The 27944-nt window shown below is 35.3% G+C and overlaps 1 protein-coding gene across 2 annotated transcripts in view; it reads right to left on the bottom strand.

Annotated features, from left to right (window-relative positions):
- The window catches only part of TOP2B (DNA topoisomerase II beta), a 52773-nt gene extending 31406 nt beyond the window's left edge, over positions 1 to 21367 (bottom strand). The window contains exons 1-10 of one of the 2 annotated variants that reach the window (XM_033131757.1): positions 21162 to 21367; positions 12698 to 12868; positions 11720 to 11810; positions 10345 to 10408; positions 7600 to 7745; positions 6628 to 6725; positions 5669 to 5881; positions 2445 to 2618; positions 303 to 404; positions 83 to 220 (exon numbers count right to left, since the gene is read on the bottom strand). In XM_033131757.1, the coding sequence (XP_032987648.1) occupies positions 83 to 220; positions 303 to 404; positions 2445 to 2618; positions 5669 to 5881; positions 6628 to 6725; positions 7600 to 7745; positions 10345 to 10408; positions 11720 to 11810; positions 12698 to 12868; positions 21162 to 21221 (1257 nt within the window). In that variant the 5' untranslated portion in view covers positions 21222 to 21367. The remainder of the gene's footprint in view (positions 1 to 82; positions 221 to 302; positions 405 to 2444; positions 2619 to 5668; positions 5882 to 6627; positions 6726 to 7599; positions 7746 to 10344; positions 10409 to 11719; positions 11811 to 12697; positions 12869 to 21161) is intronic. The other variant, XM_033131758.1, reaches the window with a different exon arrangement.
- Between the last annotated feature and the right edge of the window lie 6577 nt (positions 21368 to 27944).

The following is a 27944-nucleotide window of genomic DNA, read 5'->3' as shown; positions in this document are numbered from 1 at the left end:
AAACTAATCACAAATAAGGAAAGAAAACTACTTAAACAACTCTCAATAACAACACTTAAAAAATAATGCAAATTTTACTCACTGCTTTAAAAAATTTTTCTGACAGTTGGCATTTAGACCCAAAACTTTTGGGCTGCAGAGTCATGTTTTCTTTAGTCTGAGAATCAAAAGTTGGATTTTCGATAAGGCAATTAATAAAAACCCACATATGGTTTTTTACCTGTTGAAAACATATAAAAAAAAGTCAACATCATTTCAGATATTATTTAATAATTCAACAGAATATATAAAGCTTCACTTACTTGAAATGGTTTCACTGATACACCAGCTTTGTTCTTTTTCTTGACTACTTCAATCAGTTTACTGACAACTTGATCTACTACATAATCCACGTGCCGTCCACCCTAAAGAGGAAGAAAAAAAAAAAAGAGAGAATACAAAATTTTCTATATTTAGGGTAGCAAAACACTTACGTATTTTTTTCTAGAATGAGTAGTTAAGTCTTCACAATACTGACTTTGTGAAGTCAGTATTATTAACCCCATTTTACAGAAGAATAATATGAGTCTCAGAATAGTACAGTTGGGATTTAAACAATAAATGCCTCTTTGGCCATACAGCCAATTAGCCAACTTCATACAAAGTAAAAACAATTGCTTATGTTATATGTCCAATGGAGTTCATCAAGGTTATGAGAAAGTAAAAATAGCTTAAACTACAAAAATCTAACCTGCTATTCATCAGATTAGAATAAAAGATATAGATAAAGCCAGCTGCAAAGTTAACAGGAAACATTATTTCTCCTTAGGACTCACTGCAGCTGTAAAATGTCACAACAACCTCTTTCCTTAGGTGACTATTGCTTTCTTTCTCTTTTTTTTAAATTAAAATGTATTGGGGTGTCAATGGTTAGTAAAATTACATAGGTTTCAAGTGTTCAATTCTGTAATACATCATCTATATATCACATTGTGTGGTTTGTGATATTAAGAAAAAAGAAAAAGCAACAATAAAAAATACATATTTGCTTGTATATGCTAATAAACATGCCTATAAGTAAGAATGAATACTACACATTACTTAATACCAAGAGGTGAGAACCATTTGGTCAGGAGACAGGAGTAGGAAAGATAATTCATAGTATACATTTTATCCATATTTTTTTAAACAATGTGGTAATGTGTTCTAAATGTGTTCTAATGTGTTCTAAAACCTTAAATAAATCTATTTATTTAAAATTGAAAAAAAAATCAATTGAATGAAAAAAGAGACACTGAAGTAAGAATGAGTACTGTCATGGTGGTGGTAATGATACACACAAGATTTAAATTTAGGGATTGTGGCAACCATTGTTAGTTGTCCATCCAACATCATTCTCCTCTTTTACTTATTGACAAACCCAAATTTGTTTGCTTCTAACTGGCAACATGCCCGATTAAAAAGATTCACCAATCTGGACTCCCTTGAAACTAGAAGTAGCCACTTGACTGAGTTCTACTCAGAGATGTTAGCGGAGGTGCACTGGATGGTGCTTCCAGGCAAACTATTGTATCCTTAATAAAAAGGGAGTGATTTAGTTGGCATATGCAATTATCCAACCCGAGTCTCTCTCCCTAGAATTTAGAAATGAGGTTCAGACATACAGCAGACATCCTAAAAGGCATGACGATGAAAGCCAGATGCTAAAGATGGCAGAAAAGAAAGCGAGGAAGAGCATGGGATCCTGATGACACTAGAGTTAGAGTACTAAGACTGCCTACCCCCAGTCCCTCGTTATAAGAGGAAAAATAAAACTATTACATGTTTATGCCGCTGTACATTAGGTTTCTATTACATATAATAAAATTATAATGGATGCCAAGATTTCTGTTGACAAGAGAAAATGATGCTAGATTATAAAATACTGAACATTAAAAAACTTAAAACTTGAACAAGAGTGACAAAGTGATAAATCACAGTTTTATATTATTCTAGGGATACACACTTATATTACCTAATACTTTATTATGGTAAATGGATAAAAGCTTCTCAGTGAAAAAAATTTCATATGATTTTAAAATCCAAAAACCTACAGAAGAGGCTTCAAACTCCTTAAAATGGCAGATAACACATTCTACAATCTGACTCCCAGACTCATTTCCTATTTGTCTTTCTTCTACATTCTAAATTCAGAATGCAGAATAAGGAATTTATCACTCCAAATTTCATAAAATATAAATTATTCAACTATAAACATCATATACTTATTTCTCAACGGATATTAAATTATCACGCAGCTATTTCACAGAAAACAAGCTTTCATTTTCATAAGTCAATTTTTGATTTCACAAAAGCAGATTTGAGGGGTTTTTTGCTGTTGTTATTGTTGATTATTCTGCTGTTTTTAATGAAGCATCCATTGTTCTACCAATGACATAGAAACAAAAAAGAATTAGCAGACTTACTTTTGTTGTTGCAATACTATTTACAAAGCTGATTTGCTGGAATCCTTTTTCACTCAACGTGAGACAAACATCCCATCTTTCATTTGCAAGTTCATGAATAACTTTCAGGGCCACTCCAGTTTCATCCAATTTGTCTTTCACATAAAGATCTACATAACTTCGAAATCCATTTACCTATTAATTTGAAAAACAAACACCATAAACAATCTTATATTGGTGGCTCAACTAGGTGAACACTCTCATTTTTTATTTCTCCTCATTCACAACAGCTCTTAACTCTGCAGATCCAAACCTTCATGACTTTCCCCTATTCTACACCTTGATTTCTACACCCTTTAAAAAGCAATTAATTTTATATGTACTTGATAAAGAAAAGTTATGAATGGATAGCTGGACAGGTAAATTACTATAAAATCTTTCAAAAGTTTATGTCTTAAAAATGACAAAGTAGACTTCCAGTTTGAGTTCAGACATGGAGATGGCTAAAGAAAGGGAAAAAAAGAAGAAAAAAAAAGTTTCTCCCCTTACAAGAAAAGAGCTGGTCAGACCACAAATTAATTTTTAATGAACCCACAAAAAAACTGAGATTACAGCATATCTGGCCACCCTGAGTCTGAAGAAAGGCAGGTATCTGTAGGAGACTCAAAACCTAAGCATTTGCTTAACTGGGGCAGAAGCTGCCTAATGTCATATAAGCCAGTAGGAACATTAAACCAGAAATTTTCACAAACTGCTATAGGATAAGTGTGGACTAATATGAGTGTATGAAGCACCTGAGGGCTGTAGTCGTAAGGAATTACTACTCTTTTGTAGGCTTTTCCTCCAGGAGTCCCAGCAGGTTCTCACAGGGAAGAGAGAATCTAGAAAATGTTCCCCCCATGGTGCTGGTGGGAGGAGGAGAACAGTAGCCACTGGGAAGTCCATTCAGAACCCATCTCCCCTACCAATAAAACTCTTAATTTGCCTGGGGAAGGATCGTACTGGAGAGCATCGGTGAAACAGCACTGCAGCTGGAAGAAAGTAATTCTGTCCTACCCCATCCTGCTTCTGTATCATTTAAGTTATAAAAAATAAAGATATTGTGCAGAGCAGGGAGCTTCAAGGATACTGAAAGAAAACACTATTGGATAACTGCTGCAGCTAGGGGAAGAAAATAGAGGGCAGAGAAAAAATCTCTACCTCTAGAGGAGGGATAGAAACATCTGTAAAGGCCAAATCCTTAAGACACAGGCCCACTGTGCATGCCAAAGTCTGAGATGTAATCAGACATGAGAGTTTCCCACAACCCTCCATCATGCTAACAGGCCTCAAATAATAACAGTGGGCTTTAGCTGGGAGAGATCAAAGAGACAGACCCTACTTGAGGGGCATTTCAAAGGGAAAGCCCAAAGCAAAGATGAAAGATAAAAACAAGGAAGAATTTGAAGTCTCTGGTACCCACAGCAACAAACCAGAACACTAGTAACTACAGCAACAACCAACTGCAAAATATGGCTCATTTCCTATATAGAAGAACATAAATCCTTATACTAAAACTTACTTACTCAGTATCTACTACTCTATACAACAAAGCTGATTTTTGAAAAAACTTTAGAAGGCATGCCAAAAGGTAAGAAAACACAGTTTGAAAAGACAAAGCAATCATCAGAACCAACCTCAGATACGTCACAGGTATTTTAACTATCAGAGCATTTAAAATAATTATGACTCATGTTAAAGGCTCTAATGGAAAAGGTAGACAACATGCAACATAAGCAGAGAGATGGATGCTATAAGAATCAAATGGAAATGGTAGGAATCAAAAACAGAAGATATGAAGAATGCCTTCAGCAGGCTCATCAGTAGACTTGACACAATAAAAAAAAATCTGTGAAATTAAAAATAGGGCAATAGAAATTAATAAAACTGAAACACAAAGAGAAAATAGAGAAATAAAGCAGAGGAAAACATCTAAGAGCTTAGGACAATACCAAACCATATAACGTATGCATAAATGGAATACCAGAAGAAAAAGAAAGAATAGTGCAGAGAAACATTTGAAGAAATAATGGCCAACATTTTTCCACAATTAGTGAAAGACACCAAACATGAGATCCAAGAAGCTCAGAAAACACCAAACAAAATAATGCAAAAACACACATATACACAAAAACACATAAACACTGAAGCATACCATACCGAAAACAAAAACAAAGAAAAAATCTTCAAGGCAGCCAGAGGAAAATGAAACACCTTACCAACAGAGGAAGAGGAAGAAGGATATGAACTACAGCTGACTTCTCATCAGAAACCATGCAAGCAAGAAGACAACGGAGTGACATCTTTAAAGTATTGAAAGAAAAAATAACTGTCAACCCATAATTCTGTATCCAGTGAAATTCTACAGCCTTTGAAAGTGAAGGAAAACAAAGACTCTCTCAGAAAAAAATAAACTGAGGGAATTTATTGCCAGCAGGCTATCCTACAAAAAATGTTAAAGAAAGAACTCCAGGCAGAAGGACTATGATTAAGATCAGAAACTTAAATCAACACCAAGAAATTAAGAGCACTGGAAATGGAATAAAGTTAAAAAATAATCCTTTATTGTACTTTTAACTGCTCTAAAGTATAAATGACTGCTTAATGCATTAACAGCAACATCACTAACTGTGGAAAAATTTCTGCCATCATTTTTTTCAAATGTTTCTTCTGCCTCATTCTCTTTCTTCTTCTTCTTCTTCTTCTTCTTCTTCTGGTATTTATAGCATATGCAAAAGTGAGAGGTATAATGACAATGACACAAGAAATTGGAGGGAGATCCTGAAGATACACTGTTATAAAGTCCTTTTGCTCCATATGAAGTGATACTGATAAATTATTTGAGGGTAGACTAAAACTATTTACAAATGAACTTGTAAACCGTAGACAACCACTGAAAAAGTTTTTTAAAAAGGTATAAGTAAACAGAAGTGGTAAAATGGAATCATTAAAAAAAATTGCTTACTTAAAAGCAGAGAAGGCAGAATAAAAGGAAATAAGAAACAAAGGACAAATACAGTGAATACAGTGAATAGAAAACAGCTAGCAAGATGGAAATTTTCATCCAAATATATCAATCATCACTTTAAATGGAATCATCCAAACAAACTGGTTAAAAGAAAGAGATTAGGTTTTAAAAGATCTAACTATAAACTATAAGCCATCTACAAAATAACCAAGCATTAGCTATTTCAGATGACACTTACAGGCAATTTCTTTCCATTAAACATGACCTTGACCCCTTTGCATGAACCAGCCAGATCATAAGCTCTTCTGGTCATGAGGGCCACAATATCCTTGTCAAGTTTTTCCATCTTAAATTTGGACAAATCTGGTTGGAATGTTATGCATGTATAATCTTCACCATCAAAATGTTTAATTTTGGCTTCAGAAGTCTTCATCATATTATTCATCCATGTCTTTAAAAGAAAAGATATTCAAATATTTCTTTAATGCTTTTGTATTTTATAATACATAAAGACTTAGTTCATGGAACACATTTACCACAACTACATCCATTTTCAGCTTCACAATAAACCAAACAAATTATTTAAAATTATACTATTAAAGATGAAAAAATTTTAAATACTACTATTTAACAACCTAATGTTGAAAATAAACAAAATAAACTGCACAACTTTATACACTGTTGTTAATAAATTATCTTTCGAATTCTTTAACATGACCATATAGAATTTTACAAAAATAAATAGGCATGATGTTTTCCTGAGAAAATTATTTTAGTTTATTTAAAATTTTAAGCTATTTTCAAAGGCTTACAACAAGAGTAAAACAAAATTTTGAAATATGAATTCCATGAATCGAGGAATTTTTCAAACATTCTAAGTGAATGCATTTCATCTAGTCTTTGAGGTTCAGGACATTGTCATTAATACTTAACTAGATTAAAAGAAAAGTCTTGAAGTATTTTGTTTTAGGAATGGGAGGAAGACAGGCTTATATAAAACCTCACAGGCATTCTGAAGTCTTTTTTGCTCTGTGACTTGTTTAACACTTTAAAATAAATAAATACACACACACACACACACACACACACACACACACACATCATTGTAATTTCCCTAAGGTTCTATTATCTTAGCAAAGCAACAAAACATGAGTATTAAAAGAAAAAATAAAGAAATTAAACTCATTTCTATCATACCTGCTTAAAACTATGTTTGTATTCTTTGCAAGCAGTTTCTACTGTAAACTTTGTACTGAAAATATTACAAAGTTTTGCACCATAACCATTGCGACCACCTGTAAGAACAATTAAATGTGAAGGTTTAATAAAAATAACTTTAAAGGGACTTAGTTAACTAACCTAGTATAGGGCAGGTCTGTACAAAACAGTTTGACTTACTGCATTATTTTACCAATCATCAATTGAATATTTCAGAGTATAAATTGTTTTCTTTTAAAGAAAAATACAATATGATTTAGCACATATAGTAGTATAATTAAAATACGCATTCTGTAGATTAATTATCAATTATCTTCGTCACAATTTTTTTACAAATTAAGCTTGGTATCTCCTATAATCCAGTAAGTCTATGTGAATATGAAATCTGAGCTTTCTATCAAAGTCAATTCTCTACTACAAAATTTTAATCTATTATCACTTCCTAGAGCCTTGATTTTGAAAAACAACAAAACAAAACAAAAACTATCAACCTACTTGGGTAATGTAGATAAGTAGGAAAACATTTGGTCTGCTCAAAGCATTTACAACTCTATTTATAGAGTTAGATTTTCAATCTTGATCCTCTTTTAAAAAAGAGTTTAAAAGTAATTTAACTGATACCAAAAGACATGGTGCTTATGGAATAAAAAAAACTCACGTATACAGGAATCACACATCTTACTTTCATCAGTAACTCAAAACTCAAAGTGTCAGCCAGGTTAGAGTTCCAGGAGTTTTAGCATACATAAATGCACTATCAGAGTTAAGCTTTTAAACTGTCTCAGTTAGACTATACTCAAAACAATACTTATATACATGATAGTTTTTTACAGATATTAATTCTGAAAATAATGTTTTCTCATAACTATACAGATTTCCTCTTTTGTCATATTTTATATAGGAGCAGTAAGAGATTTTAATAAAAATTTTGATGAGCCATTTGGACTTTACCTGTTACTTTTTTCTCATCATCGTCATAGTTACTGGATGTTAAAAGCTGTCCAAAAATTAATGCAGGAACATAAACTTTCTCTACTTTGTGTTCTACTACTGGAATGCCTTTCCCATTATTCCAAATGCTTATAATGTTAGATTCACTGTAAATAAGCAGAATTTAGAGCTTAGTTTAAATATATATTAATTAATTTCCATTAAAAAGTAAAGTAATCCAGAATAAATCTGAATGATTATACTCAAAATACCAGTCATTACTAATTGGAAGACATTCACTCATCTTTCAAGAAACTACTTGCTGAGGACACACATTTCTATCTCTGAGTTATAATTCAAATTAGGACCACTAAGATCTGCAAGTAATACTGCAAAATTTCTCAGGAAAAGAAACTCTTCTCAATCTCCCAGAAAACCATAACAGCAGGCTTTTACAAGAAGTATGCCAGAGATTCCATTTTATTTTCATGTGCATTAGCCATGATCTTCTTGCTTCATTCTACCACTATACCACCTGTGAACCACAAGCTCTGCAGAGCCAGCAGCCATTGCCATTTTTAATTTCCTACCTAACTGCTGCAGCAATGTAGATGAAAAATCTACAGTTCAGCCAGCCTGAACTGTATTCTATTCTTAGCCTAAACATTAGAGGGTCGCTTGTATTGTGGCAATCATAGTCATAAATTTTTTTTAATGGTTTTAAAATATGTAGATTTTACCAATTTTAGGTCTTTTAGGTTTTCCTACCACAAAACCATCCATTTTAGCCCTGAATTATGGTATGGAGTAGAGGCTTCTGCAGCTAATAGGAACTTTACATTGGTAAGTCCTGATGGAAAATTTTACATACCCTATTGAGTAGTATATACTATAATAACTTTACCAATTTAACAGCCAAATTTGCAAAGAAACACAGCTTCATAGCCAACACTGAGAACTGACTTAAAAAGCTATCCTTTACCAATCTGATTCGCAATTATTCGTAGACACTGTTTCACTCACACATATATACCTTAATCTCTTAATTAAAAATTAAAAGTATTTATTACAACCGAAAAATATTGTTATAAAAGCCAAAATGAAAAGCAAAGATCCAAGGGGAAATTAATTACATCAAAAAAGTTTTAATAAAACTAAAAAACAACTTTTAATGCATTATCTTCTTTCCTCAAATCAGTAACCAACTTTTATTTCCCTCACTCTCCAATATGAGTTCAACTCTCTGAATCTCTTAAACTCAAATTTCAATATCATTTTTTATTCATATCTCTTGATCATTCTCTAGTCATTAGTCATCAAGACTTATCAGTCTGTCCTATTAGATTCAGTTCATATCAGTATCAGTTCTTTCATTCCAAATGCCAGTATATAAGTCTAGACAGAATAATACTACCTTAAATATTGATTACTGCAGTAGTCTTTTGCTAGCCACTCCCCTTAAACATATTCTGCCTACCAGTTATGGACTTACTACACCTTTTATAACCCTTTTTTGCTCCAGAACATAGAAGCACTTCTACCTTTTCTATAAAATCAAGCTTAAAAGTCCTCTACTACATGTTCAAGGCCCGGTATCTATATCCCCACTTATAGTCATAAACGATAAGTATTCTGCAACATTCATCCTATTTTTTCCCTCAGATCAGTTTCATTACTCATCCATGTTAATTCTAAATTCTTCCATTTCTTTGTTTATTGGCATTTCCCTTGACTATAAATGTCTTTTCCCTCTCTAGCCAAATTTTACCCTACCTTCGAGGGTCAGTTTATGACTTCAGTTCTCCATTAAGCCTTTTACTCAGCCTGTAACAATGTTTCACAACCCTCCGTACATTGAGATTAGCAAAATTCTAAATTATTTAATGGGGACCTCAGGAGATAATTATGTTATCTCACCTGTGGGTAAGCACTATCTACAGGATACACAGCTAAATATTTAAGTATTTAACAGTTTCAAATTGCCTATGGTACTTTCACTGTGTGCCCTATCTCCAGAGGTAAAAATGATGGGCCTTAGGAATAAGGGCCACGTATTACACTATAGTTTTAGACTTCCAAATAGTTCCTATGTTGGGCTTAAAACCTACAATTTATTAAGTACTTATTTTCATGTTAGAGAAAAATCTTACAATCATGCTGATTTACTAATGAAATTACAAAGGCTAAATGTAATGTAGTATTTTACAAAAGGCATGCTAATGAAAACAGGATAAATGTAACAACTTTATTTTCACTCTGCCTCAGTCCTGAAGATAACCACCATCGTGAGATCTAGTTAGCTGAGCACCTGCTATAATATCTTATAATATTAGCAGTTCCTAATTTACAAATGATATTATAATAATGGAAAAGCTCAAATGCCAGTCGTGAAAAATAAATTTAACCCATAATGTAAGTGGAATAGTACTGGAAATAGCCCATAGCTTTGAGTCTCAAAGCACAGTTAATAAAAAAATCAAGTTATTACTCTAGCAGCTGAAACAGCATCCATGGCATCAAAGAGGAAGAAAAATGGTCTCCAAGAGCTCACGTAAGAAAGTACTTTGGGGAAAAAGATCATGAATGAGAGAGGAAACTGTAAGACTATAGTATTCTGGCTATAAGAGGCAAAAATAACAAGGGCTCAAGCAACAGGGAAGCAAAGCAGTACTAACTGTATACATTATTCATTTAAGGAGAATTCCTAAGTTAGGGACTATCTGAATAAAACAACTTAGTATAAAAAATTAAACGAAATATACTTACGGATCAATAGAAACTTTAATACAGGTCATGTTCTTATCCCGCTGTTTATTATCAGCTGCATTAACTACAAAATTAAGTATTTCAATGAGTGATCAAATATGTAGTTACATAAATAGATGGACACAACTACATTGCATCACTACTTAATATAAATATTTGCATATGGTAATACTTAATGAAAATAGTTACTGCTAACTTCTAATACAAAATCTTATTTTCCAAATAATATTCTTTATTTTTATATCACACCAAATCACCGTCATGTCTTCTACCACAAAACAAGGTGAGGGGGTACCTTGTGATATATAAAAACAAATTAAATAAGAACAAACATCCGCAGTTTACAACTCCCTACTTCAGGTTTAAAAGAAAAAAATTGGATTTAATTATATTTTATCTTGGTAACAAATAACTACTTTCTCTTGATCTCCTTCAATAAATTAGTGATTTTATAGACAGATTGAGCTGAAACCAATCAGTTACTTTTGAATTACAAAGGCAGTCTTTAGCATTCTTAGAAATCTCTAAATCCTATGCACTGTAACTGTAAATATATTTGTATACATTAACCACTGCTTCAGTAAAATTTAAACACAGACTAGTTTTAAAATTAAACTGAATCATAGAAGGAATATGTTCCTGACAAACACTATGTAACCTAAAAGTAAAACTGGGTGGATAGTTGGGAGGCAAGAATGAAAGGTGAAAAATATAAGTAAGTGGTTTTACTCTCCTATCCTTTTTCTAAAGATCAACACAATTTTGCTGTCTAAGAAACCTCAAGTGGCATTGATGAGGTGGCAGTGCAGTCTCAGGTTCTTAGCTAAATACATTTCTAAGTGCAAGCATTCCCTAGGAGTCAATTAGGCATTCGAACTTCATCGTGATTTAATTAATCATGTGATGTGTAGAGAGCTCATTTACAACAGTGGTTGTCAAACCTGACTGCTCAACAGAAATGCCTGATTTGTTAGTGAAAAACACAATTTTACATGTCTCATCTCAAACTCATTGAATCTGCAAGGCTCAGGCCCTGTAACATGCTCCCCCAGGTGACTGGGATACAAGCAACTCCCAGATGATTGCGTATACAGGACTACTGGCCAACTTTGGGATTACTAATCAAATACAACACATTCATTTCACAGATGAACAATTAAAACACAAAGATATGAGGCACAGATATAAAAATACTACAAGTTGTATAATTTTCTGGAGAACATTTATAGTCAACATAAAAGCCAGAGATATGCCTTTAAAATTTACACTGTAAATCTGCATATATATATATGTATATATATATATATATACACATTATAATGACATCAACAGAAATAGATGCATTAACTGCATTAACTCTTAAGCAAGTACTCACCCAAGATTTCATCAAAGATCTTGTATAAACCTGGCACAAAAGTAACCTCTCTGCAATTCATTCCTACATCTTCATCATACACCCACATTAGCTGCATTGAGAGAAAAATTCAAAAGGACTCATGTGGTAAAAAAGTGTTTACCATCAGTTTTACACAGTATAAACCCACATCTGTCATTTAAATACTTAGACCTTCAAGTAAAAGAACATATACTTTAGTCACAGTCAATCTCACTGTATTCATATTCAATTTAAATAAGCTCAATATTGAGAAATTGTGCATTTTGTATCGTCCATGTTCTTATTCATACATAAAGTCAGCTTTAATATAATGCAACAATTCCTGAATTGTTAGAAACAGTATTCAAATAAAATAGGAAAAAAACAAAAAAGTATCTTATATTTACTTTACATCTTTACTTCAAGCTGTATATTTTTCTACTGTATAGGAACACAGAGTAAAATAATATGAACACAGCATGACTTTGGAGTCAGAGACCAGCTTTGAATCTCAGCTCTTACTAGCTGAGAGATCTGAGCAAGTTAAATTTATTTAAACTTCAGTTTCCCAATCTATAAAATGGAGGTAACAGTACCTACTTCCCAAAACTGTTAGAATCAAACAAGAAATATGTGTAAGCCAAGTCCATAGTAATTATTAAATAATAATTAGTGTGTATATATAAATTCTAGAATTTAAAGTAAACCACAGCATTCATGAACATAAGCACTGTGTTAAAAGTGCATATCCTCTATACTTTTCACCTCTGATAATTTTTTATCTCCTAGTTTTGTTTTGGTTTTTAAATCTCTAACAAGAAATAAAGACATTTCTATCTCTCTTAGGTTCCTCTCCCTATTTTGCTTATGCCCACAGAGAGAAAAAATTACGTACTTACAAAGCATATAATCACAAAATTTTTATTAAAAAAGATATAAAATACACATTTAATTTCAACAAAATTTAAAAATAATTACCTGTGTCAATGGCTCCACTGACCCAATGTATGTATCAGGACGAAGGAGAATGTGTTCAAGTTGTGTCTTTTTCTGATACACTCTCTCAACAGACATCTTCTTTGAAGAATCATTTCTGCTTGCAGCTTCTGACTCTTCTTTTTTTACAGCATTGTTCTGATCAAAAAGAGTCTAAAATTAACCAAAAAATCAAATTTAAATAACCTACCAAGGGGTAAACTAAAATGTATATGGACACACGATATAGGTTTTCTTTTTAATGACAAAATTATCTTTCAGGCTCACTAATTTTTAAGTCCTAAGAGAACAGTCTATTTACTGATAGTCTAGTTATTTTTATAACACTGTGTGAAACTGCAGTTTTGACTGAGCCCAAAATGTAGGTATACTAGCTAGAACAGCCTTCATCTATTCAATCCAGAAATATAAACATTTCCCAATTCTGTAAGACACTAAGTTAATTTTTGTAGTCCGCAAAAATACACAATGAATGTGAGTTCTATTATGGGTTCACAATGACTGAACCTGGCTGGTTGCAGACGTCCCCAAAACTTCCAGATGTAAGTTCCCTACCATTAAGCTACTGAAGATTATAGTAAAGAATGGGCCAAAGTAACCTACATAAAATAGTAACCTATGTAGTTAGTATACAGTGATATGGCTGACGACACTACGCACGGTTTATGCAATCTCAGATTTTACACTTTTGTAGGTCATGTCAGTCACTTCTTTACGTATCGGCGATAGGCGCCCCATTACTGTGGCACTCTATGACTCCAGTTTCTCTGCCAGTCCTAATTCTAGCCATTCCTACAGCAAGCAGATAAGGATCCCAAGTTCAAATTCCCCTGGTCTGAAGATTTCTTAAGAGCAGCAGAGAACACACCTCTTTCCCTGGAAACCTTACACACAGGTATGGAAAACAGGTAAAACGCTACCTCACTCCTTTTTCAAACACTTACAACTTTTTCCACATCTCCTTACTACCAATCACCACCTCCTCCTCCCAAATGGAGGCAAGAATAAGGAATGTTTGGCTTGCATCTATCAGATTCCTATCAAGTACAAAAAGTTGCCTTCTTGCTTGGGTAATGTCTCAAAAATCAGAAAATATTTGAAATGTAGTTAGCTTTATCAAATTACTATCTATAATTTTCTCTAGAAATAACATAATTAGAAAATAAAATGTTTAAAAAATATTGCCACACTTGTTGACAAATTAAACAATGCATTATTGGGGATTTTTAAATTATAAGAAAATCACCAAATACATAAAATCTATTTTAAAATATTAATCTATTTTATGTACTTCTGCACTACTGCTAACCCCTAGGAAAAGAATATAGATTTCATACTTATCCAAGCCTCGACCTTTATGAATACTTCTCAACCACCAGATGAAAAAAAAATACTTCTCAACCACCAAAAAAGAAAAACATTCCAGTAAAACAAACTCCTTATTTTAGAATGAGTATGTACCAAGATCATTTTGTAAAAACAAAGATTCTTCTTGCAGAGTTGTCACCTAAGATATAGCAATTTGGGGCAACCATCCACAGTTCCTGTTTTTCTGTTGGAGAATGAATTGCTGCCAAAGAGGAGAAAGGAGATGACTGCCAGTTGGTGCTAAAAAGGAACTGAGCCACTCGTTCACATAATCAGCACAGAAAATCTCACCATCACCAGGCAAACAAGAGTGAAACTAGCAAAAGCTTTAGGAACAAGTTTCTTCTCCTGTCTCCTATAGGATACCCTGACTTCACATTACCCTTCTGTTAACATCTCCTCCCCTTTTTCTCCCCGTCAAGGCTGCCATGCTTAATGCCTGCTTTAGCCATATTTCACCCATATAACAACGGAGAAGACCATGCTATCTACCCACCATTAATGAAAAACAAAAACCACAATTTGTTTTCCATCTATGCTCCTCCAGAAATGTCCTCCCAAAGAAAGGGACAAGGGGAGGTAGGGAAGATGGGGGATCCTTAAGATCATAGGAAATGCTAAAATGTCAACTGTGAAAATTAAAAACAAAAACAAAAACAAAACAAAAACAACTCTTTCTCTAGAAGGCATCCAAATCTGAAAGAAACAAAACTGTCACTATTTGCAGATGGCATGATATATAGAAAGCCTTAAAGATGCCACCAAAAACTATTAGAATAAACAGATTCAGTAAAGTTGCAGGATACAAACTTAATATACAAAAATCTGTTGAGTTTCTATACACTAATAACAAACTATCAGAAAAAAATTAAGAAAACAATTCAATTTACACCTGCATCAAAAATAAAATAGCTATTAATAAATTCAACCAAGGAGGACAAGACCTGTATGCTGAAAATTACAAGACAATGGTGAAAGCAACTGAAGACATAAATATATAGAAAGATTTCCCATGCTCATGGATTGGAAGAATTAATATTGTTAAAATTTCCATACTCTCCAAAGCAATCTACAGATTGCAATCCCTATCAAAATCTCAATGGCATTTTTTGACAGAAATCAAACAAAAATCAACTCCAAATGGATTAAAAGACTTGAATGTAAGACCTAAAACCATAAAACTCACAAAATAAAACATAGGTGGTAAGCTCCTTGACATGGGTCTTGGTGATGATTTTTAGGATATTACACCAAAAGCAAAGGCAACAAAAGCAAAAATAAACAAGTGGGACTAAATCAAACAAAAGAGCTTCTGCACAGCAAAGGAAACTATCGACAAAATGAAAGGGCAACCTATCGAAGGAGAAAATATTTGCAAATCATGTATCTGACAAGAGGTTAATATCCAAAATACATAAAGACTAATACAACTTAATAGCAAAAAACCAAACAATCCAATTTTAAAAATGGATAAAGAATCTGAATAGATATTTTTCAAAGACATACAAACGGCCAACAGGTACATGAAAAGGTGCTCAACATCACTAATCATCAGGGAAATGCAAATCAAAACCACAATGAATCAAAACCTCACATCTTCAGAAGGCTACTCTCAAAAAGACAAGAAATAAGTGTTGGTGAGGATGTCTCGAAAAGAGAATCCTTATGTGCTGTTGGTAGGAATGTAAATTGGTGCAGCCATTATGAATAATGGTATGAGGATTATTCAAAAAATTAAAAATAGAACTACCATGTGATCCAGAAATTTCACTTCTGGGTATTAATCTGAAGAAAATAAAAACACTGACTCAAAAAATATGTAATCCCATGCTTACTGCAGCATTATTTACAATAGCCAAGAGATGGAAGCAACCTCAAGTGTCCATCAATAGATAAATGGATAAAGAAAATGAGACACACACGCGCGCGCGCGCACACACACACACACACACACAGAGGAATATTATTCAGCCATTAAAAATAATGAAGTCTTGCCCTTTGTGACAATATAAATGGACCTTGAGGTCATTATGCTAAGTGAAATAAGTCTGAGAAAGGCAGATAATGTATGATCTCACTTATATGAGGAATCTAAAACAAAACAAACAACTAACCCATAGATACAGAGAACAGACTGGAGGGTGCCAGAGGTGGGGGAGGGGGAAAAGGGTGAAGGTGGTCAAAAGGTACGAACTTCTAGTTATAAAATGAGTAAGTCCTGGAGGTATAATGTACAGCATGGTGACTATACTTCATAATACTGTATTGTATATTTGAAAGTTATTAAGAGAGTAGATCTTAAAAGTTCACATTACAAGGAAAATAATGTAACTATGTGATATGGATGTTATATATTAGGTTGGTGCAAAAGTGATTGCGGTTTTTGCAATAATTTTTAACCTTTTAAACCACATTACTTTTGCACCAATCTAACAACAGACTTATTGTGGTGATTATTGCTCAGTATAAAAAAGTACTACTTCTGAAACAAATGAAAATACTTATCACTGGATTTTAAAAAAGAAGAGGAAAACGTGTGTGTGTGTGAGTGTGTGTGTACAGCCATCGGAGAGCTTACCAAGCATACCAAGCACCGTTTCCCAGAAAACAAGATCTAGCCAATCAGCTCTAATGCGTCTTTTGGAGCAAAAATTAATATAAGACCCAGTCTTATTTTACGATAATATAAGACCGGGTCTTATATTAATTTTTGCTCCAAAAGACGCATTAGAGCTGATTGCCAGGCTTTCTTATTTTGGGGGAAACACAGCATTATAGGAATTATTTGAATAATCTCAATTAATCCTCGCAAGAGCTTCATGAAGCAGACACTATTATTATAATTCACTTTTTACAGATAAGGAAACTGAGGTTGGAGAAGTTAAGTGTTTTCCAAAAGCTAACAAAGCTGATGCTTGAAGAAGCTGAATTATGAAACCAGATGATCTAATTAATTGCATAGCCTATATTCTTAAAGAGCATTATGCTATACAAAATTGATACACTTTGAAAAGGAAATGTATTCCCTAGATCTTTGTATAAATGCGAAAGGTTAGTAGAAAGTGATATCGGTGTATCCCAGAAGGCTTTCTTTATCCTGTCATATCAGGGCATAAAAAATGAGTTGTTTTGGTTTTTAATGTTTCCAAATAGTGGGACAGTATAAATGATGGTTAAGAACATAAGCCTGGTTGAAATTTAGCCTCTTTGCCTTAGCCACATCCCAACTGTTTATCTAATTTCTCGACCTGTTTCCTACTCGTCAAATAGCAACGATTACACTGATCTCACCTTTTCTTTAAAATGAGGTTCTATTTGTATTAAGATTAAAAAAAAAAGGAAGCCTGTTTTTAAAAAACATACTTTGTAAAATGCAACTGTTGCCACCACCTAAGTATTGAATACATCTGAAACATACTTCTATTCACGAAAGTTAGCAGAGTTTATAAAGATTGTTTCTAAATGCTGATTGTTTCTAAATATTTGAGAATGTATCTAAAGAACATTGCTACCTGACCACTCACTTGTCTTTATGATTACAGAAGAATGCTCAAGAAGTTAGTATGTTAATTATACAATTTGTTAACAATAACTGAAGTTGGATTAGATATCCCCCCTCTTTGCTAAACACTATAAAGGATACGAACAAGAAAAATACATGGTCTCTGACTACAGGAGTTTATAACCTAATTGTTAAGACAAAATTATCACCCATGAAAGTTACATTAAAAAGAAACATTTGTTTTATGATCCATAAGAGTAACAGAAAAAGATGAGTATAAACTTGGAGGATAAAAGGTTGGTGAGACACTGAATTACCCCTGAAGAGTAATTAAGATTTAGACCGGTAAATAGGAAAAAGAGGAATTCCTGAAAATGATGAGTATAAACTTGGAGGATAGAAGGTACTGAATTACCCCTGAAGAGTAATTAAGATTTAGACTGGTAAATAGAAAAAAGGAATTCCTGATGGATGAAAAGCATGCGGAGTCAAAGTGACAAAAATGAACATGACATGGAGAAGACCCCGAAGAGATAAAGCTAACTACAAGGACTATAGGAAATATGTATCAATCGGGAAGGCACATAATTTATCAAAGAATTGGCTTGAAAATCTGACTAAGTAGTTTAGTTCAGACTTGCAATAATGAGCCACTAAAGCAAGGTTCTTAATATAAATCTTTAAACAATATTTAAATGTATAGTTATGTATCCTGAATTAGAAATATTTGCAGTAAAAAAAATTGTTTTATATTTCATTAAATTTTACTTTTAAAATACAATGTTAATTGTGGTTTTATATTTTAAAAAATAGATGTTTTAGAAATAGATACTGAAATATTTACAGATGAAGTGATGTAATTCTAGGATTTGTTTTGTTTCAAAATAACAAAAAGGGGAAGGGTGGGTGCCCTTTGTTGGTAATTGTTGAAACTTGATAAATAGAGGGAGAGTGTTTATAGTTTTCTGGCCACCACTTTTTTACATACTTAATATTTTCTATTACAATATTTTTTAATCCACCAAATGAGAGTATTACTGGGGAAAAAAGATCAATATTCAGATTGTGGTTAACTGTACTCTCATATTTCCACAAATTTATTTTTTACAACCATTTAAAGGTGACAAAAGACTGCAGTGAAATAGAATCAAAGCTTTACAAATTAAAAGTTAATGCAAGAAACTGTTTGCTTCAGAGAAGGCTTCATAATTGCTGTCAATTTTAACTGAATAGTTTTACTATATTTATATTTTCCACTTTTTTTAAATTTTAGATACTGCAAATCCAATACAAATTATATTACACTACTAAAATAAGTTAATACCAATCTTAAACCACTTTGCTTTGTGGTTTCAGATATTGAAATATAAACTTTTGTGCAGTATCAATGTTAACAATACATGCTGTCATGCATCCCAACAGAAGTTAATACAAGCAACACATGGCATTACCCACCCAACCCCAAAAGAGTAATGATATACGGGATTAATTCCATTTTTAATTCTTCCTGTTACCCACAAGCAGGTGGCAACATAACACCAGTTTCAATAAAGCAAAGTTACCCCTCTTCATAAGTGGATGACCACTGCAACAAATCCCTGAACTCTTCTTCCAAGTGAATAATTTGCCTTCACCCTGGCTTAAAGATATTTTATGTAAGGCAACTTTATTATTCTGAGTGTGCATTTCTTGAATTTCACCAGTAAAAACATTTTATTAAGCCCAGCACTATGCTATGCATGTTATCTCACTTAATTTTCAATGCAACTTTATTATACAGATAAGAAAACAGGCTTAGAAAGATTAGGTCTCTTGTTTGTGCAAAGTCCCACTGACTATAAGTGTTGGAGACAGGATCTGAATCTATTAATATATCAATCATACATCAAAGTCCATGCTCATAATAATCACCTCACTCTCCCATAAAATTGAACTACTGTATGATCAATGGTGTATATTATGGACATAAATATACTCAGATAATCTGACTTAAATTTAAATAAGCATCATAGAGTGGACTTACAGGGCAATAATCTTTTTAATAAACTTCTAATTCAACAAGAGAATATAATCAATAGCTAAAAGACTAAGTGACCTTTTCTTCTCCCTATTTTACTGTATTTCCCATTAGTTTTATAACAAAAAAATTTTAGTCAATTTTAGTTTCAAATGAATTTTTCTGATATTGAATGACATCCTCTAAATTTCACAAAATTTCTTATAAAAATGAAAGTTTTCTGTTGAGCTTGAAAGAAAAAGTGGCCATTTAATTCCCTACAAAGTTAAGTAACAGTAAATTAAAATATTGCTATCAAATGTTGAAGCCAACTATTTCAATCTTGGAGCAACATGTTTACCATTATAGAATCAAAGGTCCTCAGAGAAAACACTGATCAGGCCTCAACACTTCCAAATAGTGAATGAGAACCATCTGGCAAACTAACTCCACTTTCAGAAGTTTGATTTTAAATGGTTAAAATATTTTCCTGCTAGCAGCAACATTCTTTTTACAGGGGTTACTTGTCAATACGACAGAAGAGTCACTCAGTTCACCTAAATCTCGCCTGCTCAAGCAAAAGAAAATGGAAAAAAAATAAATTATGTAAATGTCAATATGAAAGTTTCCTTGGGTGTTTTGAAAAAGAGAGGGTCTATCAAAAGTCCCTGGAAAAAATAACATTTTTTTACTTTTCTTCTGGATACCCATGCAGTTGTCTGAGCTGGGCTTTTTTAGTGTAGGGAATGACCCTGGTCTGAACTCTATGCTGAGCAAGTGAAACGCCAATGAATTATCGATCTGCCGTGGGAATTAGATCTCTCTCTAGGTCTTCCCTCCACTACGTCCCGACAGGAACTGAGCGCCGAAATCCTTTAACTCCAGGACAAATCACTTCAGTCACCGCGCAACACTCTCCATTCAGTCCTCACCCCGTTTCACCTGCGACGCTGACGCAGGTGAGCGCTACTTTTAACAATCCCGCCCTGACAGATGTACAACCGACAGTATATTAATTACTGCTGCGAAACAGCCCTTCTGAATGCGCTTTCAATCGAATGAGACTCTCCGAGCTGAAGTGTTAAATTGCTGTAGACATATTCCCCACCAAATCCATCCTTCTTTGAGATTAGAGAATCAGAAACGGTTGCATTTTCAACACACACATTTTTCTCCGGAATTTTTTTAAGTCACATTCAGAGAAAGTGCTGACCCACACAGACACACATGCATTGCTGCCATACCCATCCTCTCATTCCCCACTGCCCTGGAAGAGTCTGGGAAATAGAAGAAAAAGATGAAGCGGGGGCTCCATGTCATGTTCATGGTTTGTCCCCCAAAGTTTCAAGTGCACGTTACGCTCCTGCAGCTGGAGCCTCCATAGAGGTACAGAGAAGAAAGAAAAGGGGCGGGGAGCGGGGGGTTCTGCTGCAAGAAGCCCGACGGGGCGCCCGTTCTAGGACCGGATTTCCCTCTTTCCCCCACCCCCACCCCAGCCGGCCCAGCGGAATTCCTGCCCCGCAGCCGGCCGGGAACAATGCCGCGTCCGGGACCCCCACCCCCAGCCGCCCGCCACTCACCACCCAGGTCAGTGCCCCGTTGCCGCCGGCTCCCGCGCCGCCGCCGCTCGCCTTGGCCATGGCGGTGCCTCCGATCACAGGCCCCGAGGCCCCAGCCGCCGCTCCCGCCTCCCTGCGGGCCACCCGGCCCCGCTGCTCTACACCGACCGCTCCGCTCGCCGTGCTCCTAGCGGCGCCGCCCCCAGCGCCCCATCGCCGAGACCCGGGACGGACGTCCGGCCGAGCCCACCGAGGAGGCCGCGCCGCCCGCCGCCCTCAAACTCGAGGCGCGGCGGCCGCGTCGCCCGGGCCTAGCGCGACCGCTGAGGCAGAGGTGGAGGAGGAAGCGGGGGGACGCCGGCGACAGCTAAGTGGCAGCGGTGCCTCCTTGCCCGCCTGCGGGCGCCTCAGCCAGCGGGGCAGAGGTCCCGAGATACGAGCGGCGAGCCCAGCCGGGGAGCCCGGGGCGTCCGGACGTGGCGGGGACGCAGAGGCGCCTTGTCCTTCCTCACGCTCCGCGACGGCCGGCTGCTCCGGGTGCCGGAGACGCCGCCCGCCGCCGCCGCTGCTGCAGCTGCCTCAAAGGCTTTCTTCGTCGGGCGCCCTGCAGCCCCGACTTCTTCACATCTACACACCGAAAGGGACAATAAACAGAGCCTCCGCCGCCGCGGTCGCCTCTCTCTTGTCCGGCATAACACCGCACACACACATTCGCACACCAGGGAGGGAGGGCGCGGCGGCCGCCCCCGCTGTCAGTCAGTGCCTCGTCGCCCAATCGGGGCCTTGTCGCCAAAGCCTCTCGGCCAATCCCAAAATTCCAAGCCCCCTGAGGGGCGGGACCCGAGGGGGAAACGTCATTGCGGGTAGCAACCGAAGGGAAGACTTGGGGTTTTTTGTTTGTGTGTGTGTCTGTAGGTTTTCCATTTGAAGGGAGATCAGGGGCTTCTGTCAAGGGTCATTTGAGGGCGGCAGAGGGAAAGGGTCGAATTCGCCTCGGGTCGATTGTAATCCTCCGTGCGTGCTGTTTACTCTAAAACCTACCAGCAAAACCGAGGCATTTCTTTGCCTGGGGCCGCTGGGGTGGGGGGTGGAGGGGTGCGGGTGACAGGAAGAAGCTGGGGGCCGTCCCAAAGGGAAAGTATTTTTAAAGAGCGGTTGTAAACCACTGGCAAGACGTTGTAGATCACTGGTGCAAGGAGCTCCCTGTGACTCGGCCTCCCCAAGGCCTCAAGTGGACTCTGATGCCGAAAGAATCCCTTGCTCAGACCTTCCCCTCCTCCATCTCCTTCCTCACTCTCCTCCCCTCGTCCCCAAAAGGGATACGGTCAGTTTCAAGAAAAATGCGTTTAAAGAACTTAAATAAGAGACACATAGAGAACGTTCCAGGGAAATAATGCAGGTTGGGTTGAGGGTTCTGTTTCTAACTCTTTGTTGACCTTTCTCTCGTCTCTGAACAATGCGGAAATGTCACTGTCACTTTTCTTTCTCATCTGTCCTGAACTGTACCTGCTACCTCTAAGAGGGGAGGTTTAATTTTTTAAATTGCTTTCAATAGAATTTTAAATGCACACTAAGGAATAATTTCATTCCCATTAAAGCTTTCTAAGAACGAAAATTACCCGTACAGACACACCAAAATCTTTGGCAGATGGAAGATGGCTTTACTTCATCTTGCCTTTCAACGTAATTCCATTCAACAAGTATTTATTGGGCGCACAGTCTGCCACCCTGTGCCAGGCTCTGCGATGGGTTCAAAATAAAAACAAGGCCCCTGATTTCAAGTCATTTATAATCTGGTCTGTGAAACAGATTAAAAGGGAGTTAACTGTCACCAAAATGAGTACTTGAGGGCATGAAGCGTCACCAAATAGTTACAAGAGAGCTTTTTTAAAAGATGAAAACCGTATTGCTGCTTTGTGAAAAGGTGTTTTTGTGAACTTCTCTTCCAACTGCGCATTTCCTCTCAAGGGAAAACAAAAACGTCTCGGGTCACATCTTTCAACTGCCTTCTGAGTCCAGAGAAGTGGGGAACTCTGAAACATGGAAATAATTTAAACATAGTTTTTCTTAATTAGCTCTCTAGTGGCCATGTAATTTTGGCATATTTGGAACTTTGGTTCAGAACAGGGAAGTCTTTCTTTACCTTGAACTTGAGGTGCAAGCTTGTATATCAAGACAGACCAGGGTCTAATCTGGGCTTTGAACCTGACCAATTAAGTATCTGTACCTGTTATTTAACTTCCCCGAGCCTGTTTGTGCCACGTTAAAATGAGAATTTCTGCTCTTGTGCTTACTGTGACTTTACATCTTCAAAGTACACATATTTTATAAGTTTGAAAAGGGGTAAATAATTTTAAAGGCTGTGAGTTTTCTTTTTTCAAAGATATATGCATTAGGTAGAAGCCAAGCTATAAAATATATAGCTGTCTCCTTTTTTAAAGTTCAGTTTTCAAAGCTCTTCAGCCTCAGATTTTGAAATGAATAAAATATATCCAAAGTCAAATAGGTTAATTAATGAATACCATGTTCACTTGCTTCATAGGTGAGCCATTGAGTCTTTCAGTAACTGGTTTATTCTAATGAAAATACTGACTTACCTGAAAGAGTCACAAGTAATAGAGTTGTTGAATATATGTATATGCAAATCATCAGTTTACAGCAGAATCGTGATGAACGGTAGAAAATTCTCCATCAAAAGTATCTCTTAAGGTGGAATTTGTCAAGTTTCTCTGCCAAAGGTACCGTTATTTTTCTTTTAAACTAATAAATATTATATCCCCACTGAAAAAAAAAAAAAAGAGTATCTCAGCTCCTGAAGAACTGTTAGTGTTTTTATCTGTTTTAATAAACACAACTGAACATGTGTTTATGATAAAATTGGTTATACCTAACTTGAACACAGCTTTCCCTTCTGGGGTTTTGTCAAATAATTTTCATTTACAGAGTAATTATAGCAATAATTGCCACATTGAAAAGCTTCTATATCAGGTTTGTCTTGTTTGGAATACTTTACTTGTATGTGTAAATTATATTTAAAGACTTAATTTCCACCCCATAGCAAACACCAGCCAAAATGAAAAATTGTAGAAATCAAAGTCAATTCTATAAACTGTAAAAATAAAGGCCTCTATTTGATCAGCCTTTCCAAGTAGCTTCCATGGGAGCTGATCCTAACCACTTTAGAATTTTTAGTTTTAGATCTTATGTTTTCCTACTATAGCAATCAAAAAATGTATACATTATGTCTACTATGTGTTAGGTATCCAGAACCTAGAAATTCAAAAGTCATGAAATATCGTTTCTGCTTTAAGTTTACACCTTGTCTTACACAGTTTTGAGCTAATCTTTTAACCCAAAAAGCAATTTTGTATTTATTTGCTATTTAATAAATAGTTTACCTGATGAGTCACACTTATTGTACTTTATACACAGTAGGTAATTTAATCAATAAAAATAAATTGTCTAAGAAGATAGTAACTCAAACTTATACTTCTAGCTACCTGGCAAAGTTTCAATGGAGTTTCCACTTAAATCATGTATTGTTCTAACATTGAGATTTATTTGAGGGGTGAGGCGGGGCTGGAGGACTAATGTTTAGTAAACATTTAAATAAGATAATATTTGTATTCAAAATTCAATGTCTGCAATTTTACCTCTCCTCTCACTATATTAGTTTTTAATGGATCCTTAATATATACAAAGTTGCTAGGCTAAGCACAAGAAGAAAAACTGGCCTACAGTAAACTCAATAAATGGTTGTCCAGGTAATGACTATAAAATGTCTTCAGTGTAATTCAGTTTGTTATATTTCTTTAGAATAGAGCTCAAGGTGGGGAAGGAAATTACCATCAATATAGCTTTTAGGATTTCAGCATTTCTATAGCAAATATTATAATAGTTTATTAACTGATTTTTGAGACTATTTCATTGTTCTAAGTATTTTATATTTTTACTTTTAAAAAGGTACTTAAGCACCAAAGGTAACAAGTGTTAATGGATGGTTGAAGACATCAATGACCACCACATTTCTGAGTATTATCACCATTGGGAAAATATAAAGGCTAACCATCTTCAATTTGTACCTGTAATAAGTATGGGATGTTTCGTTTGACTTTTTTTTTGGTTTGGCGAAGTTTATTTTAATTGGTTTGGGCCAAGCTATGCTGATCCTCTGGTAATGTCTCTAATTACTTGTATAGACAGAAGGAACATTTTCACGTATTTTAGATGATATAGATCAGCAATAACTCACGGTTCTTAACTGTACTGAAGTACATAACATGGAGGATATAATTAGCATATGCCTAAGTGAAAAAGGTTGTTCTTGGTCTTTGAAAGGGCCTAATACTCCATTTGGACTTTCAAAGAAGTATTTTGTTGTAAGAAAACTCAGCTTTGGGGAATATTAGATGCCATCATTCACCTAACGTTCACCAACAGAATATTATGTGATCTTAGCATGTGGGTTGCTAAACTGTATTTGAAATTTGTGGTTGCCCAGAGTCATTTGATTCAGTTACTCAGTAAGTTTATAAGGCTCAGAACTAAAGAAATAAGATAGCAGTGACTTTCCTAACTAAACCGTTTCCATTTCAGAAGAGCTCGGGAACTCTAAAGCTTGAATTGCTAACTTTATTTCATTCTGTAGTATATTAAACAATTTAATGGGGGGAGGGAAAAGGAAGTGTGAGAAATAGTTACCAAAAAAAAAAAAAAAAGAATCTAAAATGTAAAGACTTCAGGTTAGAGGGATTTCTAGAACAGAACCAAAAAGCTACATTAAGTTATCTAAGGTGAAAATTAAAAATGAGAACTTTGAAAAAGTACCATCTTTTAGTGTGCCAATTAACAACAACAAAAAAGTAATTGTTCTTATTTTTGGAAAGTTAAGCACAGATTAGCCCAGATATCTTATATAACTATCTTTGTCTATAAGCTTTCTTCTTTGAGAGTGCTGTCTGAATGTGAGAAGAGCCATAAGAAGTCCCAAGAATGCTGACTCTTCAAGGAATATATCTCTGATTTAAATGGTGTTTGAGAAAAGTAAAAGAACAAGGCCAGCCTGTTCAGTAAGTGGTACACTACATAGGATTCGCCAGTCCTAGAAAGCTCTCAGCACATAGGAGTTCAATAAATAATTGTTCAAGGAATGAATTTAAGGCATATCAAGTTCCTCGCAGTGAATCAATTCATTCACCACCAGTGATGGTGCTGAAACTTGGCCAGGATCCTTAAGTCTTTTTGTTTTTTCAAGTGTTTTTGGTTGAATACCAGAGAGCATAAAGTACCTTAAACTTTAACAGTTAACAGATTATCAAGAATTGGTTAAAGCATTGTTCCGCTTTAGGAATGAAAAACAGGATGGATATGAGGAGGGAAAGAAGAAGCCAGGTTGTGGTACCAGGAGAAAGAATTGGTGGAGCGGGGTGGGGGCGGGGGCACCTACAGACAGAGATAACAAAAGCATCGAATATTGTGAAACTGAGTGGACAAAGCAAGCACATTCTGGCAATGAAAACGGATTATGTAGCCTTGTCAGTGCTTACTTACTTTTCATTTTATGAAGTAGGAACTCCCATTTACTGAGAACCCTGCTGTTTGGTACAGTACTGAGCAGGCTCTTTCACTCCTATTAGCTTAATTAACTTTCAACAACCCTAAGAGAGGAGTTATCATTCTTATTTCACAGTCAAAGGAATGAAAGCTCATAGAAAGTCACAGAACTAAGTATTTGGTGGAAATGAAATTCAAAACCAAGCTTCTCTTACTCCAAACCACACCCATTTGTCACACTGACAAGTTGGCTAACATACTTGGCAATATAGTATATTTGGCAAAGTGTTAGGAACTTGGCAATACTGGTGAATAATTCTGGCCCTCAGTAAAACCCTTTGGTGGTTCAATTTTATTGTTGAACTATGATGACATGTATCTACAATTTGTATAACTGACTAGAAGTTCTCTTTGAAACCCGCCTGAATCTGTTTTCTCTTACCTCATTACAAAATAAGTTGCATTTTGGAGAAAAAGAATCATTAAAAAAAAAAAAAAAAAAAAGACCTGTGGGTCCTGTGACATCTATCCATCTAGTATATGATTGTAAACCTTATAATCTAAATCCAGTGTTCTATAATTATAAAAGACTCTCAAAGAACTAACTTTCAAATGTAGGAGGAAAAACACAGAAGTACCATCAGATTGGACTCTGGGATTCACATTTTGGATAACTTCAAATTCACAGAAGATACTTAAAAGCAGCATTAAAAATTCTCAAAGTTTTCAGTCACAGGGAAGACTTGTTTGTGGACACTTCATCTATTATAAGGATTTGCCTTTTTGTAATACACAGAAGGTACCAAAAAATGTATACACACTTTAAGAAAGGAAAAAAACTGTATTAAAATTGTAATAATATATACCAGTAACAAAAGATGAATACAAGTCATGTGTATACATGGTTTTGGCACTCCCGGTATTTCTATGTATTACAATTTTGCATCTCCCATTCCAGCATATTGCAAATAATGTTTCTTAGTGTACTAATTCCTTGAGATATAAATGGGTATTTTAGAAAGTATAAGTCCCAAAAACCATGCACACTATTGTACCCATGCAGAAGGGGTTCATAAAACATGTTAACATTTTTAAGTCTATCAGCAACCCTGCACTAAACAAGTAACTTATTTAGCCTTGAAACTATGATATTTTCAGGAATAACTATTGACATTCTTGGAACGTATGTTTTAATGTAAAGCCTTTGAGAAATACTGCCAATTTTTAAATTATTTCTGTTAGAATGTTTAT

The sequence above is a fragment of the Rhinolophus ferrumequinum genome, chromosome 17 (genome assembly GCF_004115265.2).
Source record: "Rhinolophus ferrumequinum isolate MPI-CBG mRhiFer1 chromosome 17, mRhiFer1_v1.p, whole genome shotgun sequence".
Classification (NCBI taxonomy): Eukaryota; Metazoa; Chordata; class Mammalia; order Chiroptera; family Rhinolophidae; genus Rhinolophus; species Rhinolophus ferrumequinum.
The sequence above is the reverse complement of the archived record's forward strand: the minus strand, read 5'-3'. Positions and strand labels throughout refer to the sequence as shown.